The sequence below is a fragment of the Pleuronectes platessa genome, chromosome 23 (assembly GCF_947347685.1).
Source record: "Pleuronectes platessa chromosome 23, fPlePla1.1, whole genome shotgun sequence".
In the NCBI taxonomy this organism is placed as follows: domain Eukaryota; kingdom Metazoa; phylum Chordata; class Actinopteri; order Pleuronectiformes; family Pleuronectidae; genus Pleuronectes; species Pleuronectes platessa.
Genome location: NC_070648.1, coordinates 3431655 through 3449178, shown reverse-complemented (window position 1 = coordinate 3449178; position 17524 = coordinate 3431655). Strand labels below are relative to the sequence as shown.

Sequence of the window (17524 nt, the reverse complement as noted above, 5' to 3'; positions counted from 1 at the left end):
CGGCTGCTACAGGCGGCCTCTTTGTTTCCTGTTGACCCTGGAAAACTCACTTCTGAGTCGGAAGAAACAATTTCTCATTTCCATCTGTTTTGAAACTTGCATGGTTGGAGTCCGTGCTGACAACAGAGGCTGTTTGTTGTTGGAAGCTTTTCCTTTGTACAGACTTCCTCCCCACTGTTTGAATATGCAGCACTCTGTGAACAATGTGTGTGTGTAACTCTCACGAGTGTTTGTGTACAAGTGAAACATTCATCTTGTGGAGGGCTGAGGAGATAAGCAGCTTAGGAATCAGGCGTTTGCTACACTTCAGACTCCTCTTGCTGAAGTAAAGCTTAAACCCTCAGGTTAAGGATACACTTCCACATTACAAGCATACATCCACATCCCTGGATTTAAATTGACCCAGTCAATGCTGGAGCAGTTACAACTATAGCAATACCTTATATTTTATGAACCGTTTGTTTGCATGTACAATTTCAATGCAAAGATAAGTCTGTTGTGGAGAAGATGCAAACTTAAATCAGCTCCTGGTGCTGTTCAACAAATATATGTTTTTTTTTGTTTATTTTCCTATCTCTTCATTTACAGGGCGTAGTTTTTGCTCTTGTAGATTAGAAAAGTCGTTTTTTTTTTGGTTATGTGCGCAAACAATAAACCTTCCCCATAGTGCAAGACCCCTCCACAGATTCTCCTTCTGAATATCAGTGTGACCTCAGATCTAGCCCGTGTAACACTGTCGGGATGTGATCTTCCAGTTGTGCCTTTTGTCGTCCCTTACATCACGTTAGGGATGTAAAAGCTACTTGTGTTTTGTTCACTCTGACTCTAACCTGACAGACAGACGCTACAGCCACTCCCTTAAATATCCATAGCCTCTAACCATACATGGAGCATTGTTGACTCTGGCTGTTTGCTGAGGCCTTGGTGCAGAGTGTCAGCGATCCACTGTGGCTCTCTAACAACCAGCCTGTACAACCCTGACGATATTTGAAGGTGCTTTTGTTCAGTTATTTCCTCCCAGGAGTCTCTTGTGTAATTCAGATTTCCTTATTGTTCCAAAACAACCTTTTTGTTTTGTGCTGCCCTGCATCCTGCTGTGACTCCAAGGATGGGTTGTGACCAGTCCATTTGAATGTGTGCATGTTTTAATGCACGTGCATAAAAAGACCATTTACTGCACCACAAAATGAAATGTACTTACACTTGACCTTAATGCGAGTGAGGTTTTCAGGCCGATGACTCTAACCAAAGTGCATTAGTCAACTGTAATAGATCAGATTACAAAGTGAAAAGGGACAAATGGAGCGACAGACCTCACTGGGATATCACATCAACCAGAGTTCAGCAGTTGTTGGAAACCGAGAGAAACTTGACTCCAAATGAATAAATGTACAAATATCAACAGGACACGTTAATAAGCAACTATTGGTGAACATAGTATCGAGTAACTTATTACAATAACTCCAGCTTCAAACTGGGGTCAGGACAAGTAAAAGTTCCTAATGATTGAAAGTACCCCTTGGCTTAAAGAAGTTTAAGTTTGAAGTCGAGAAGGAAAAACGGCAAAACATTTTACAAATCTGATCATGTGTTGCCTCCTCACTGTGTTTAAACATCGCCATATCATTATAGTCACATATACTAGACTTTGAAATGGCTGATTTTTAAGTGCTAGTCTATCCAACCTATTAATAATAAACTGTTTCATAATACCTTTCATACAAGGGGTCAGATTATATAACTTCTTTTTTTGGCCCTCCGTGAAGCACATTTTAAAGCTAAACCCTGTTATATAAAAGTTATGATTGTTTTGTAACTGTTTCCTATTTTTGGCTTTTATTTTTAACTCTAAAAACAGCTATATAAGTGTTTTATGATATAACGGTTTCCTGTTTGCCTTCATTTCTTTTATATTGAACTCAAATACGATTTTATTAATGTTTTAATGGAGGTGTTATATGATTAAAGTTTATTCTAAGTGTATTATTACTCTTATTTAAAATTCATATCGTCGCCTCGTCTGCTGCAGCGACGCAGCGCAGCGACGTCTCCTCCGTGCGTCCGCAGCTGATCCGCAGCTCGGAGCGACTCGTCGCGGTGACATAGCGGTCGAGCAGCGGCCAGAGGAGGATGCAGATGCCGGAGGAATGAGCGACAACACGTCGACTCTGGTTCCTCTCACCGACGCCCGCGGCCGGACGACACCGGACCATGATGTGAGTCTGAGAACCGGCCGCGGTCACCGGGGATTTGTCCGGGTTTAGCTCCTCGTTTAGCCGCTAACATCGACGCCGAGTTCTCCGCGTAGCTGGAGCGGAGGCGGCGGGGGGAACGTCACCGCGAGTCTCCGGTGTGAGTCCAACTCTGTGTCCTCACGACTCCGACTATTGTCCGCGTTAATGTCCATTTAACCTTCAGCCACACGTTGGACGAAGTTAGCTCATCACCCGCTAAAGACGCTAGTGTCCGGCAAACAGCTGAGAGGATCTGGAAGGTTCCCTAGATGCTAAAACCAGCCAGCACATAGCCGGGTCCCGCGCCTCTCTTTCGCGTTAAACGGCGCCGCATAACGTCAAACCCCTCCAATACAAACTAATATATCCATTTTATTAACTGTTTTATATTATTTATGTGTTGTTGTGGCTCACGCGTGGAAGCTCACGACGCAAAACTCGTTGTTTCCACGTCCCCTCTGCGAGGACGTGGTCCAGCGATTAGACGAAGCCCGCACCGCTCCGTTATGTCGTGGCTTTGTTTTCATGCGAATCCAGATGTTCGCCTGGAGGAGGAAGCTGCTGCTTGTTGTCACGGAACAGCTGGAGTTGATATGTGTGTTGATAGAACGAGGATCAGTCACAGAAGACCTGACACTGGTGTTTTATATTACTAATAAGACCACTTTGCACCAGTTATAAGAATTATACAACCATAGAGGACGAGAAACTGATAAATGCTTTATTTGACTAATCAATGAATCCTCTAATGATTACTTCAAAGTATTATATATATATATATATATATATATATTTAAGCATATGTACAGATGTAACCTCTGGTGTTAAAGGAAATGATGAATGATGTGATAACTAATTGGCTATTACAATTAAACTCGCCCAAATGGGTTAAGTGATTGTTAAATTCTATTCATAATTTAATTTGTTTGAAGAACTGACACTTAAAAGACTAAGAGACACACACTGATTAAAGCTTGAATGATTAATGTTAATTGCTAGAATTTAATCTGCAACTCTCTGATTAATCATTTAATCCACTTCTTTGAGGATAGATGCTAAATAAGCCTTTTTCCAAATGTGACAATATGCTTTTTTCCTTGGTTGTACCTTACTGTAAATTTGATTAATTTACATATTAAACCAATTTGAACGTGTCACCTTGGACTTGGAGCAGTTACAATGGGCAGTCTTGTTCTATTTTTAGACGTTTTTTCATCTGACAAACGATTCATTAATAATGAAAAGGGTCTTAAGTTGCAGCCCGGTGTCATTCAGCAGCCTGTTACACAAACAGCCTGCGTATCAGTTTATTCCAGACAGGTACATGATGTTCTGTCCTCTGCCGACTCATTAATAAAAGCCATAAATCCCTTTTCTTGTTTTCAGTGAGATCCTCGGAGCCACAGAGCCAAACACCAAATTGCCTTCTACTGTCAAAAGATAGCCAGTGTGCAGGATGGAGACCCAGGAGGAGTGACGAGTCTCTTCTCCATCGCTAACACTCTGAGAACATGCAGTGGAGCGGCGCGGACGTGTTGGTGGTCCTGGTGTCCCTCATCGCCTCTCACACCACCGGGGCCTTCTCTGTGGACCTGGATGGAAACGGCACAGAGACCAGCAATGGGACAGACGGCGAGTTCGTCCCAGTGGGGTTCACTCAAGTGAGCCAGATCATCGCCCGGGAGGGGAGCTGTGTGCTGATTGATTGCAACGTCACCGGAGAGCCGTTCCCCAGAATTCTGTGGTTCAACTCCCATGGCGTCCGTCTGGACACGGAGACGAGTGGTGAGACCGATCGTACTGTTCCTTTAAATCTGTGTCTTTGTCACCAGCACTGTCAGTCACTCAATTATAACTTAAAGTATAGATAAGGTGTCAGGTTTGTTCTGTACTATCAAGTTGATATCAAGTCAATACAACAACATGCATACTACAGTGTTACCCCCCAAGGAGGAGATTAACCCCTTGATCCTTTTATTTAGTAACATTTAGCCTGATAAAATGGTTTCACTTATGAAACTGTAACTTTGCCCCTTTTCTCTGGAGCTTAATGTTTTATTCAGAAAAGTGTGAATGATTAGTAGAGATATTTAACCTCTGCTGGATACAGAGAGACAGGAAAGACGTAGAAGAACATCTCATATTGGACGTTTACCAGTTGGATCCACAAACTCATTCAGAAGTCTTTTTTTTTATTAACTTATTATTCCTCGTTCAAGCCGAGCCTCCGTTGTCTGTTTGAAATCTTTGACGCACTTCAGGAGGAATGTGGAGAAGAAGAAGGGGTTTGATGTTTTGTTTTGACGCTTTAGTTCTGATCCGACTTGTTGAAGCCTGCGTTGTTCTTATGACCCACAAACACAGAACGTTCAGAGCTTTCCCCCCCGGGTCCCACTCAGGAATGTAATTAGGCAGTGGAAGACTTTATCGCTCAGTGAACTACTACCTGCTGTCGAGCAGTTGTTACTTAAAGACCAGATTTACTAACCTGCACTCGCAGACGTTTATTACTCCGGCTCCTTGTTGTGTTTTTTTTTTGCTTCCTAACTTCCTCGTAGTATCGGACAGAACATCAATAGCATCACATGAGTCAGTGGTGAAGGTATAATTAGATTCTGGCTCTCTGATAGAGTGCTGCTGCTCTGCCTGACGGCCCACTCCTCTCCTCCAGAGGAAACCAGAGTGGGAAATTGATTGTGTTAAAGCAGAAATGTTTTTTTACAGTCTCGTCCAGACCTAAGATTTAGAGAAGCCTTCCGTGATATCTGTCCATCATACTCCCACACAAGACAGAGTTTTAGTGGAAATTTAGCTTTGTGTGGATAAATGCAGCTCTGAAAGTCAACACTTTTTAGTAACAAGTGTGTTGATTAACTTGTATAATCTTGTATCTTTAAAAGGAAGCATCTCATTGTTTGAATCATGATTTAATTACATTTCATCCACGGAAAACCTCAGCTGATAAGACTTTCTTACAGGGAGTTGGATGAGATCAGTTGGAGTCTCATGTCTGTGTGATTACAAAATGAAGCTACAGACAGCTAGCTTAGCTTAGCACCAAGACTAGGTACAATGGAAACAGCTAGCATGGACCTTTTTTAAAGCTCAGTAATAAAGATTTACATCACAACCTATTGTGTTTTTACTGAGGGTTTTGTGCCAATAAATAAACCCAAAAAGCACAATACTTTCCTTCTGGTTTTATGTAGAATAATGTCATGTTTTTTTATTTATTCATTAATTTGTTAGAAACTTTTCCTCACTTTTCTCTCACTCATTAGCTCATTTGCTCTATTCTCGCTGCCTGTTTTTCTGAATCAAGCCGGGTTAACCGTATCCCCTTGATGACCAAAGCAATGAAAGGTCATTAAGGTTCAGTGAGTTTCATCCAACAAACTATAGCCAGGCTCCACACGTGCTTGAATCTGTACATGTGAGGGTATTTAAACCAGCAACACACGTCGGCCTTGAGACAAACATGTCTTACTGGTTAACGTTTCCTCACCTCAGCCACAGTTTGAGTTATTTTGTGCTTGTTTATTGTGTAGTTTTAAACAGTTTACAATCAATCACGTTTATGTTTTCTGAATATATCAACTCTTTATGATTTCCTTGCATGTGTTGGAGCCATAGACCCCAAGTGCAGAAGTGTCTGGAACTTGAACTCTCTCTAATGACCAGCAGAGGGCGACTCCACCAGAAGAATGTCCTTTTAAACATCTTCAAAATATAGAATTATATCCCATTTCACCCCCACATTTGGCTTTAATCCCAGAAAAGGTTTGATGAAGTTATGAAATGGATTGTTCTTGTTTCAATTTGCGAGTCAAACTGAGCCACCACCTGTTTTAATATGCAAAGCATGGCCGGTCTAACAAGGACACTGCTGCTCTCTGGACACAAACACATGAAGACCATGTTCAGTCCTTCAATCCAACAACATGAGCCGATGTATCGTAAATCAAATATCCATCATGGAACCCATACTTAATGTAAAGTAGATATTTACATTGCAGAGCCAAAGTCTGAAGCTTAAATATGAGATGTACTGTACAGACAACTCCTCCTGGCCAAAAATCTGTTATTGTTTTTTATTCAGGGTTTAAACTTTGACACTAACACTGAGTAGGAAGTGACTTTTCACGTTTTTAAAAGCAGGTTTTAAATGTCTCTGCTACCATAATCAAATGAACAGAGTTTAATTTGTTCAATATGAAAGATTTTGAGACGTTTCCAACCAAAACAGTTTTTTTTAGGTTGTATTCTTTTATGTCTCTGAAAACAGGCCTGAATTATCCTGTTGAAATGAATCAAAAACCTCAGAACATTGTAAACTTTTGATGATGTGTGGGCGTGCCGGGAGATTTCTCCTAACTGCCCACAGGGTTTGTTCTTTACATGGATTAATGGAAACTTAACATTTTTGTTTTCAGTGACTGTTCTATTGGTTATACATTTATTGCTGAGATCTCAAAACATGAAACAGCCGTCATTCAGGCTCAACATTCTGCTCTTCCAAATGTTTCATAGCCTCCGTCTGTTTGTCTCTGCAGGTGGGAAGTGGTGGCTGTTGGACAATGGCGTCCTCAACATCACCGACATCGAGTTTGGAGACCGTGGGAAGTACACGTGCATGGCGTCCAACGGGTACAGCACCTCCAACTGCACGGTGACGCTGCGTGTGGTCATTATGAATGGAGACATGGGCGTGTACTACATGGTGGTGTGTCTGGTCACCTTCACCATCATCATGGCCCTGAACGTCACGCGCCTCTGCATGATGAGCAGCCACCTGAAGAAGACGGAGAAAGCCATCAACGAGTTCTTCCGCACCGAGGGCGCCGAGAAGCTGCAGAAAGCCTTCGAGATCGCCAAGAGGATCCCGATCATCACCTCCACCAAGACGCTGGAGCTGGCCAAGGTCACGCAGTTCAAGACCATGGAGTTTGCCCGGTACATCGAGGAGCTGGCCCGCAGCATCCCGCTGCCCCCGCTCATCATGAACTGCCGCACCTTCATGGAGGAGATCCTTGAGGTGGTGGGCGTGGAGGAGATGAGGCACACTTTTCTCAGACAAGGACCGGAGGGGCGACAGGGGGTCACGGGCATAGTCGCCGCCATAGGGGCGAGAGATGTCTTCACCCTCCTGCAGGAGAGGGAGCGGGAGAGAGAGCGAGGGGACCGCAGCGAATCGCCCGCCGCCGACTCGGACAACTCCTCGGTGCAGGAGCAGCCGCAGCACATCGCCATCCAGGTGTCGGTCCACCCGCAGCTCGCCGCCGCTGAAGGCTACTGCAGCATTGAAGCACCACCGCAGCCAGAGGCCACGCCCTCCTCCCCTCCCCCCTGCTCCGACACGCCACCCGATCCTCCTAACCCTGAGGAGGAGGAGGAGGAGGAGGAGGCTGAGGTTGAGGGCGAGCAGAGCGCTGAACAGGCCGAACCCGAACCAACAGCTAACATGACCGCTCCCTGCCAGGTGTTCTACGAGAGCCATGTGTGACGAGCCCCGAGGAGCAACCTGTCACCCTGCTATGCATTTTCACTTGAAGACAAGATGAGGTCCACAAGCATTTTAATTTCACATTATGGAGAAAAACAATCATTTTTAATTTATCTTTTCTGAATGGAATAATCTATTGAAATGTAGGCTGTTCTACTGAAAATAAACCTCCAGGTTCTCAGACTCATGGGTCCTTCTCACTGGTCCTTTCATGCTTGAATGTACACGGCGAGGGAATCATTGTTCCTATTAATGTAATAAGCAGAGAATTGTAAAGGACAACTTCCTGTGTTGAGATTTTCATCGCTCAGATTATTATTTAAACACTTCAGTCTCGAGGGGGATGATTTTTCTTTAGGATCTTATAGTGGTAGGCTTTTTAAGACTAACTCCAGGAATCTGCCTCAAGCTTCGTGACACTGTTTCCAAACCCTCAGAGTTCAGCTTCCTTCATGTGTTAAACAACTCACATCCAGCCACTGACGCCTCCGAGCCCATGTTACTGTAAAATGTCCCACTCGCCTATAGATGCATGCTGGACAGAAACAAAAGATTTGAAAGTTTGGTCACAATTTCATGATTGTACGACCTACTGTGTTTCTATAAGTTACAAGTAAGCCAGGCTAAACCACTCTGAGTGTACAGTGTATTTCAGCATCGGGTCACACACCCCTCTGATAACGAGTCTCTGTTTCCTTTGAAATATTTATATTACAATATTAGATTGTTACCCATTGTGGTGTGATTTCTGTTCCTTGGCCAGTTCGAGTGGTTTTTAAAGAAGTCTTCTCTCCTCAGTAGAGAGGAGCGGGTTGTTTTCCTCTGTCTTGTGCTGTTTGAGATTTTTCATTTGACTCCTGACCTGCTCTCCACTTCATCTTGCTTCTGCAGAGGCTTCAACAGTAACGTTGCATTTCTGCTGCATGTGCACGTGGACAGTGGAGATGTGTCACATCTTCCTCTGGGGCTAAAATAGAAGGACTGCTTTTTCTTTGCTTGGCTGAAGGTCCAGTTGATTCTGGAGATGAACTGGACTCTGTTCTTTGACTGGTGCTCTCCAGATGCCTCTCTTCTTTTGTTGTAGAATAAAATGGAAGTGCTGTGTTTAAAAATGTTTCCACAGTTTGGCCTTGTTCTTTCCATTTAGCTTTTTTGGAGGATAAATATTAGCTTTGTTTACTCATGGTTATTTTATTACAATTACATTTTGACAGTTGTCGTTAAAGAGCCTTATTTAGGGAAACAATTCTAACAGGGACAAAGACAAGTAACTCAGTTCTTCGATTGTGAAATAGTCTTTACTAACATGCATAAAATAAAATGTCCACAAGCAGCACAGCAATGAAAATCCATTACAGAAGTTCTCTTATAAATAAAACTGTTGAGATGAGGTAATATGAAACTCTGACCATTGCACTGTTAAAACGGAGGAGAAACACCTTTTCAAAAATGTTCTAGCACCTCCACGTCCAGCAGCTCCTCCAGACCTAACTCATTCTGTCCTATGTCCTCAAACTGGGTCAGCAGTTCTCTCTGGACCACTGGGATGCTCCTATATTCCAAAGACGGGGCCGGGCTCATATCAACAGTTTTGATGGAGACGTGTGCCGTGTCTTCAGGTGGTGTCACGGCTCTGGTCCTCTGGTGGACGGCCCTGTTCATCTGGTCCATGTCAGTTTCCAGTTCCTGATAACTGGGGTGATTGACGGTGAACGGTAGAGCCGACCGACACGAGCCGTGACAGGTCCGGAGCGTCATGTCGATGTCCACCTGGTTGGATGAGACAGAACGGGAGGTGTTAAATACACAATGACACAACACGCGAAAACAAAAAGCTTCTTTCAGACACGCATAGAGATTCTCCTGCTGTGTTGCTCGTGTGCTAAAGAACCACATGAAAAAACAATGGTCCTAAGACGAAGCCCTGGGGTACAACACATGAGAGAAAGTGATGATCAGAGGAGTTGACGACCTTAAAGGTGGCATCAGGATATTGTTCATGGTGTTGATCACAGTGAATAGATCTTTGTTTCTCTTATGATTCATATGTTGCCGCTTTATCACGATCAAATAATGAAAGACTTGGTTCATTCTCTTGGAACAATGAGGAAAGGTGATGAGTCGACAATGAGATCTGCCTCTTGATTCACAGAGGATAAAAACCTAAGACTTGACTGAGATGAAACTTGTCTCTGTCCCTCGTCCTGTGAACTCGTCTCACCTCCGCTCGGTACAAGTCCTCCACCTGTTTCCTGACGGTGCCGCTCAGCTCTTTGAGTTGTTGGGACAAACTGCTCGAGCGTCTCCGCAGGGACGTGAGAGTTAGAGACAACTCCTCTGAGCCGTCCACAAACTTCAGCTCCGAGACTGAACACAATTAAAAAACAGCATTAATCAGCCGGCCTTGATTTATTCACTGACTGTACTTCTCCAGGCAAAGCCAAACAAACGGAGTCTCACTGTATGTGTTGACTATCTCTCTGCGGTTTGAGTTGTAGACTTGAGTCATCGCCGTCATGGACGTCTCGGCTGCGTCCTCGTACAACTTCACCGTCTTGCAAACCTTCCACAGTTTCCTCTCCACGTCCCTCTGCCTCTGTGAGATCAGACCCTGCAGCCTGCAGCCGGACGGGCATTTAGAGACCTGAGGACGAGGACACAAGGACAACAAGGACTCAGGTCATCTGCTGTCTCATCACTGTGTGGCTGCAGGCATTTGAGTCGTCTGTCTAATCCTTGTGAACGTGATTATCTGGACTTGCTTCAACTTCTGGTACAGAAGTGATTAGAGGTCACAGTGACCTTATAAGAAGATGGAGACTGCCTCCGCCAACCAGTGCAGTGTTTCTAGTGTTAACTGAAACACAAGAGGATAGAGTGACGTGTGTGTAATGACTGCTTTACTACCGATAAGTGAGAAATGTGTGTTTGCTTGTTTTCTTACCCAGTCGTCATCTGAACACAGAGGCACGTCCGACTCTGCTCGACACCGTCTCCTTCGGTTTCTCTGGGTTCGACGGACGCGTTGTCGGCCATCTTGTTTCTGCTGCTTCAGCCTCATGCACACTGTGGAACCAAACAGAAAGACTAACATTAAGAAGAGTCCTCTCAGTTCAGGGCCTGTTAACCTTCACCGGAGCTCCAGATCAAACACGACAGTGCAAATAGAAAATGTTATTTGTGTGCGTGTGTGTTTATCTTGTGTTGCTGGGACATCTGGAAGGGGCAAAGATCTGTATTGATTTCTTGTTATTATTCAGTTCTAGTTAAAGTAGAAAAAGAACACGACCTCACATTTCAACAGAATGTGTTTCATCTTTCTATCACTTCATGAGGAACATTCATTCTGTAAAACTTACCCAGAGACAAAACTGAAATTTGTGTAAAGGTGTAAATGTTAACATGTCATTGATGCAACATTCGTAAAAGAACTCAGTACATTTTTATTATAGAGAAAAGTTCACTATGAATGTATCAAGTTGAACCACATTATTTAAATATCTAACAATGGAAACATACAGCTCTGCCTAAAGCTCTAGTTATATGAAGGACCACAGTGGATCTCTTCTGAACACTGTGTTGGAAATAGATTTACACAATAAAGAAGTTAGTTAAGTTCAGTTTAATAATCTTTACTTCAAGGCAGGAGTTTTTTATTTAGATTTGCTTTAAGAAGGATTTTACTTTATTTATTATTTCAATGTTGTCAAACTACAAATGAAAACCTCCACGGGTTGAATACGTCTTCATTTGATCTGTAGGTCAAAGTCATATTTGTCTGTAAAGCTCTTGAAATAATTAACATTAAAAACTTTTTTGTATTTTGTTTCCATTATAAACTAAAACAACACACTTCCTGTTTTTAAAATTGGAACTGAACAAACGGCTGGAACCAGGAGAGCTGAAGTGAACATTGAATCTTTATTGATGGAGCAGAGTTCAGCAGCACGGAGAACATCAGGTTTTTCCATGAACTAACAAACAGGTTACACATGTTTACACAGTGGGTCGACAAATACACAAGTGAAGAAACACAGACACTGGTGGTAAATTATTGTGGGATTTCACAATCACGTCAAACAGATCGATGAAACCACCTTTGATTTTTGTCCTCGAATATGTTTTGACCCTCGTACATCTTCTTTCCTCTTTTAATCTGAATGTCTAGAAAAGTATATATTTGATATTCAACTATTTTTTTCTTGCTTTGTGCGCCATTAAAAAGCAGCTGATCTGATAAACACCCTCACGCTCTTCAAGCTGTAGTTCGCGGGTTTATACGTCGACCACACAACTCCGTTTTCCACCTTGTACGGTGAGTTCTTCTCTGGGTCGTATGGGCCTTTGTGATAGATCCCATTCAGGTTAACCGACTGGCAGCTGTTGTACCACCACCCGCCCCCGTACACCGCCGCGCAATTCTCCTCCCACCTATCGTGATCTCTGTCGAAGGTGCTGAACTTCATCCCTTCATGTGACACATCGGACTTTGGCATCACCAGGCCGTCCCCGGCGTCCCCCGTGTACCCAGACACGTGCAGCGGGTACCCCTCCCCCTCAGAACCAACTCTGATGGTGTACTCGGCGGTTGCTACTCCCCCGTCCCAATCCTCGAGCTCCACCTTCATCATGGTCTCCCCCTGATTGGTCAACAGGTGGAGGTTCTGGTTGCCCAACCACAACTCCCCCTTCCCCTGCGCGTCAACTGAACCGAACCCGTCGCGGTACTCGGCCCAGGTGCGGTTGAAGCTGAGCGCGCCGCTCTCTCTCTGCTGGACTAACAACCATCCACCCATTAGCCCCTCCTGCTGGCAGTAAACCACCACTATACCCGTGGAGTCCGCGCCGCCGGGTTTGATTTTAAACAGGCCATTCGTTTCCCCGTTCAGGTGGTGCTGGTGGGCTTCAACACAATCTGCAAACAGAGGGGAACACCGCGAAACCGCGAGTTAGCTGGGACCGGCTGGTTCACGTAGACCTGAACCCAGTGAAGCACTTTCTCCCATTTTTGATCAATCTGCATTGAGAGCATCAGCTAAATCCTAATTTCTACTTTGGGCAAAGAAAAGTCTACCATCAAATTAAAGGCTTTGTAGTTTGGGTAAAGTTTAAATGGCGACATTCAGTTTCAGAGTCTTTTTAATCGGCGACCCACAGAGACTTCGTTGCTCTCGCAAATTAAACAGTCTCCAATCAAAGAGACACTTTCACAGCTTCTCGGATTTCAAAATCACTTGATTATAAACACGGAATGTGAATGCAAAGTTTTTTTTTTTTTTAGCTCTAACAACAAAAGGTTACCTAGGGACCTCTAGGCACCCCTGATGTGAAATGTTTGGATCACATTGTCGTTTGTGGCTTTGGTACCTTTTCCTACATAATCGGCTTCTCGCTCAACACGCGCGCTCTTCACACTTCGGGCGTGGAAGTCGGGAACGTCCTCTTCCGGATGATCCGTCAAGAACCCATCGATGTCGGAACCGAATAATCTGAATCCAGATTTGGTGTCGTCGGTGAGGCTTCCCTTAGCGCCTCCGGAGTGGTGCGTGGTGGTTATAGAGGAGGAGCTAGAGGAGGTGTGGCCAAGGGTGGGGAACAGAGAGCTCATTGCGTTCTTGGAAGTGTCGGCCATGACGTGACACTCGGGGCCTCCCTCGATCACCTCCTCCACCTTCTCCACTGGGCCGGCGTGCGTATGGACAACTGTCGTCTTGATGCTCTTGGTGCAGGAGATGGATTTGGTGGTCGTGTGGCCCGTGCTGGGTTGGCTGTGGGTTCCAAACCCTCCACCAAACAAACCTCCGTCGCCTCCGATCTCAGTGATGGATTTCGAGGGGGAGGAGGAGGAGGAGGAGGAGGAGGAGGAGGAGGAGGAGGAGGAGGAGGAGGAGGAGGAGGATGAGGAGGCAGATGAGGAGGCAGAACCGCCGCCGGTGGGTGACGATGAAGCTTTAGAGAAGAAAGTACCTTGGTCCTTGGTGATGGTGGCTGGGGATGCGGGGGAGCCTTCTGCCTCGAGGATCAACTGGATGTTCTCCACCTGAGGAAGACAAACGAGTCAAAACCTTCAGGAGGATCTGAGGATTTATCCTGAAACAACAACTGAGCTTCACTTGTGTCGTGTGCAGAGTCTCTCAGTGTCACTCACATCCTTGAAAACATCTTGTGTGTGCTGTGCTCCCCTCGACGGGCCACCACCAGACTTGTAGATGCTGTCAACGATCAGGCCCTGCATCGGCCTGCTCTTCATCACGTAGAGCGTCCCCACCGACTTGATGCTGTGAGCCGAGCTGGAGTCCAGCTGGTTGATCTGGGACGGGGACAGAACGGATGAGGTTTAGTTCCACAGATGGAGTTGTTCTGGTGTTTGCTGTTTTAAACCTTCCGAATGATTTTTTCATATCATGTGAGAATAAGTTCCAGAGTTTGGTTCTCACCTGTTTATCCAGCTCCACGTAGCCCTCCTTGTCCACCTGGTGCTCCGAGTAGCCGCTGCAGGAACCTTTGCAGGAGCGAAGCTTGATGTCGATGTCCACCTGACACACACGCAGGAGACATTGTGTTAACATACACAATACACAGAGAATTACAGTATTTGCTCCAAATGTACTGTTTCATTTGTGAGAAAAGCTGCATCAAGTGAAAGCCAGCCGGGGCTAACAACATAAATAAATCAGACTATAACTAAATTCAATAACCATAGCTAACCTTTGCTAAAGCTAACTACTGGTCAGGGTAAAATAAAAACTGAAGTTTAAGCTTTCAGTCATTTACATATGTGTTGAATTCTAGTTTTAATTTCTATAAATTTTGCTAAATTAAGCCAGAAACCGATTTGTTCTAATCTGCACTGCTTCTCTTGTTCCTGTGTTTGTCGTGGAACATCAACATCTGTAACTGTGGTTTGATCTGGTCCCTGCGGTTTGTTCTGGTCCCTGTGGTTTGTTCTGGTCCCTGTGGTTTGTTCTGGTCCCTGTGGTTTGTTCTGGTCCCTGTGGTTTCTCCGTACCTCCAGCCGCTGCATCTCCACCACCTGGTCTTTGACTCGGTCCTTCAGGGCCCCGAGGAGACGCAGCTGTCGGTCGATCTTCACTTTCATCTCAGTGATCCTCTGTCGCAGACCATGGGCCAAGTTCTGGTAGCCGCTGTCGTGACCTGGTGGAAGGATGGACAAATCCTAATCAATATACCACACTATAATTCATATGTTTAATTAAATTATAATGATTGAATAATGTTAATATTATAATAAATACATTCATTATGTGAATTATCTTAGAAGAGAAAAACAATATATGAGTCATCAACTATTTCACTTTTACTAAAACCATGGAGTCGTGTTTTTATGTATATTTTGGTGTTTTGGACATAAATGTAATCAATTAATACAAATAATATACATTTCATATTTAGGTGCTCTTTGGAGTTGTGTGTAATTAAAAAAAGGTCAGTTATTTTAGATTTTAGTGCAAACCAGTGGACTCTTGTATCTGTACACTGAAATCTATTCATGTAGAATGTTGAAGGCACGGGGACAATATTAGAGAATCAGAGCTATAAATTATAACCTATGTCAGTAAAAATCTATAAAATAAACTACTCACAAAAATTAAGCATAAAGTAAGCATTAATTTGGTTGTGGTTTAAGTCGCTGTGGAAATCGAACACACACACTCACCTGAGTCAATGGTGAGTTTGTCCTTCAGGTAGTCGTACGTCTGTTTGGACACCTGGTCGGTGGACCGGTGTTTGACCCGGTTCTCGTCCAGGATCCTGCGGATCTTCTCGACCTTCTTCATCAGACCGTGGTCGGATTTGTCCATCAGACCCTGGATCCTGCAGCCTGACGGGCACTTGTGGCCCTGACGGAGGATTAAAGGGAAACATTAGATGTGATGTGAACGTGTGTTTCCTTTGTCGGTTTGTAGAAGACACAGGATGAATCGAGCACTCACCCAGTCGTCGTCTGTGCAGAAGGGCCACTCCTTCTGGGTGGCACATTTGTCGGACCCGGTGCCGGGCTCCACCGGACGAGATCCTCTCGGGTCGACCTAAACAAACAGAAAAATATTACTTCCATCAAATTCTGAATAAATCTGGCAAGAGATAAATCTGTAAACTCGCCATCTTCATTTACTAGTTTTCCATTAAATTAAATATTTTCTGCTGCTGTTTAAACTAACATATAAAAAAGGGAATGTTTTTTTAATGAATACTCGTCATCAGATCTTGGTAAAACTATCTCTCAATGAGGTTTTTGTGTTTTTTCCCGTTTATAGGATTTGTTTGTTAGTTCTTTAGAGACAGAGGACATCACATCTTGTTAAAACCTATGACACTAATTGTGATTTGTAAATAAGGGCTATACAAATCAAATTTTACTGATTAATCATGTTTGTTTAAAGGTTAAAAAGTAGTCATAGCATCACATTTTATGTATTTATAATCTGAAGTATTTATTCAAGCTGTTGAAGCTGACACGTTCCTCTACCCATCGTTATTATGGAGAGTAGCTTATTCAATCTAATCATTATATTGTGTTGCAAGATTCTATGAACTACTGAGTATATACAGAACAGTGATGAGGACTCACCGGCGTGGACGCCACGACACAAACCAAACCCAGACACACGAGCACTTTCAGCGGTTTCATCTCGGCTTCTGTCGCTGAATGATTCTCCAGCGTCGGCGTCGCTTCATTTAAACCCTCGAGGTTCAGTTTCCACAAAACCAGTGACTCACCAGAGTCCGGGGTAACATCCAAAAGTTGAGCAACTTCGATCGATGAGGAGGCTGTTTACACAAAAACACACACAAAACACACACACACAGAACAAACACTCACAGGTCAGAATCCACAGGATTTACTGGCATCTGATAAAATGATTCCTCTCAGTAAACGGTGACGGGAACTAAAGTCATGAACTTGCAGGAGAAAATAATTACGAAATTGATTAAGCAATAAATCTGGATGAAAGTTGTTTTCTTTATTTTAATTTATTTAATCTTAAATTGCCTTTTTGCTGAAGGTCACATCTGTTTCATGTGAAACCAGAGTTGACATCTAAATAGAGATAAAATTCACCAAACTACAATGTCCACGGTCCTACTCAGTCAATTTCTAAAATAATAATAGGAAAAATAAATCATTAACATTTATATGTTACATTTCAAAACACATTTACAAGCTGCTTTTCCAGGTTAAAAGTGAATTACAGTAAGAAACAATTCAAAGCTATTTGAAGATCACATAAATCACAGATGTTGGAGATGAGAAAAGATTAAAAACCAGATCAGATAAACAAGAAGTGATTCAAATGGACGATAAGAACCAGGAGAAAACACACTGTCTTTAAAAGAGTTGGTCCTCAGGGGAATTGTTCCACAGAGAGGGGGCGCTCTAACAGAAAAGGCCTGGTGACCTCTGGACTCCAGGAAATCCAGCTGGATGTTCACTGACAAACTCAGTTTACAGGAAAAGATCTGAAACGTTCTGAAGAACAAGTCCAGACCAACCGGGCTTTACAGGTCAATACATAACTGAATACATTTATTCATTTTTAAATACAGATCTTATATAAATCTTTTTCAGACTGGACATTGTTAGTCAGGATTAGAAAGAGGATTTTTACCATAGAGGTTTGGATGTGATGAGCTGGAGACAGTTGATCAGACGGCGGCAGCAGCACCTAGTGGTAAAAACACGTATTACACATGAATCATCAGCATGGTACAGAGGTCAAAGCTCTTTTTCTTGTAGATAGAAGAGTTAATTTAATGTAAAGTT

The 17524-nt window shown here is 43.6% G+C and overlaps 2 protein-coding genes across 3 annotated transcripts; one reads left to right on the top strand and one right to left on the bottom strand.

The window, feature by feature from the left end:
• The first annotated feature begins 2052 nt into the window (after positions 1-2052).
• On the top strand, positions 2053-8850 carry mfap3l (microfibril associated protein 3 like). The gene is made up of 3 exons (XM_053415851.1): positions 2053-2216; positions 3621-4019; positions 6788-8850. The coding sequence occupies exons 2-3, from the start codon at positions 3746-3748 to the stop codon at positions 7735-7737; spliced, it is 1224 nt and encodes a 407-aa protein (XP_053271826.1). The 5' UTR covers positions 2053-2216; positions 3621-3745; the 3' UTR covers positions 7738-8850.
• fga (fibrinogen alpha chain) lies at positions 7636-17251 on the bottom strand. 2 transcript variants are annotated; one of them, XM_053415837.1, is made up of 12 exons: positions 17085-17251; positions 16331-16530; positions 15693-15788; positions 15416-15599; positions 14747-14892; positions 14175-14273; positions 13886-14047; positions 13105-13777; positions 10682-10803; positions 10198-10381; positions 9959-10104; positions 7636-9507 (listed from the first exon to the last, which is right to left on the bottom strand). In XM_053415837.1, the coding sequence occupies exons 2-12, from the start codon at positions 16388-16390 to the stop codon at positions 9181-9183; spliced, it is 2199 nt and encodes a 732-aa protein (XP_053271812.1). In that variant the 5' UTR covers positions 16391-16530; positions 17085-17251; the 3' UTR covers positions 7636-9180. The 2 variants fall into 2 exon arrangements, with proteins under 2 accessions (XP_053271812.1, XP_053271811.1); XM_053415836.1 differs by lacking the exons at positions 7636-9507; positions 9959-10104; positions 10198-10381; positions 10682-10803; positions 17085-17251 and adding an exon at positions 11640-12652 and having other exon boundaries at positions 16331-16489.
• Between the last annotated feature and the right edge of the window lie 273 nt (positions 17252-17524).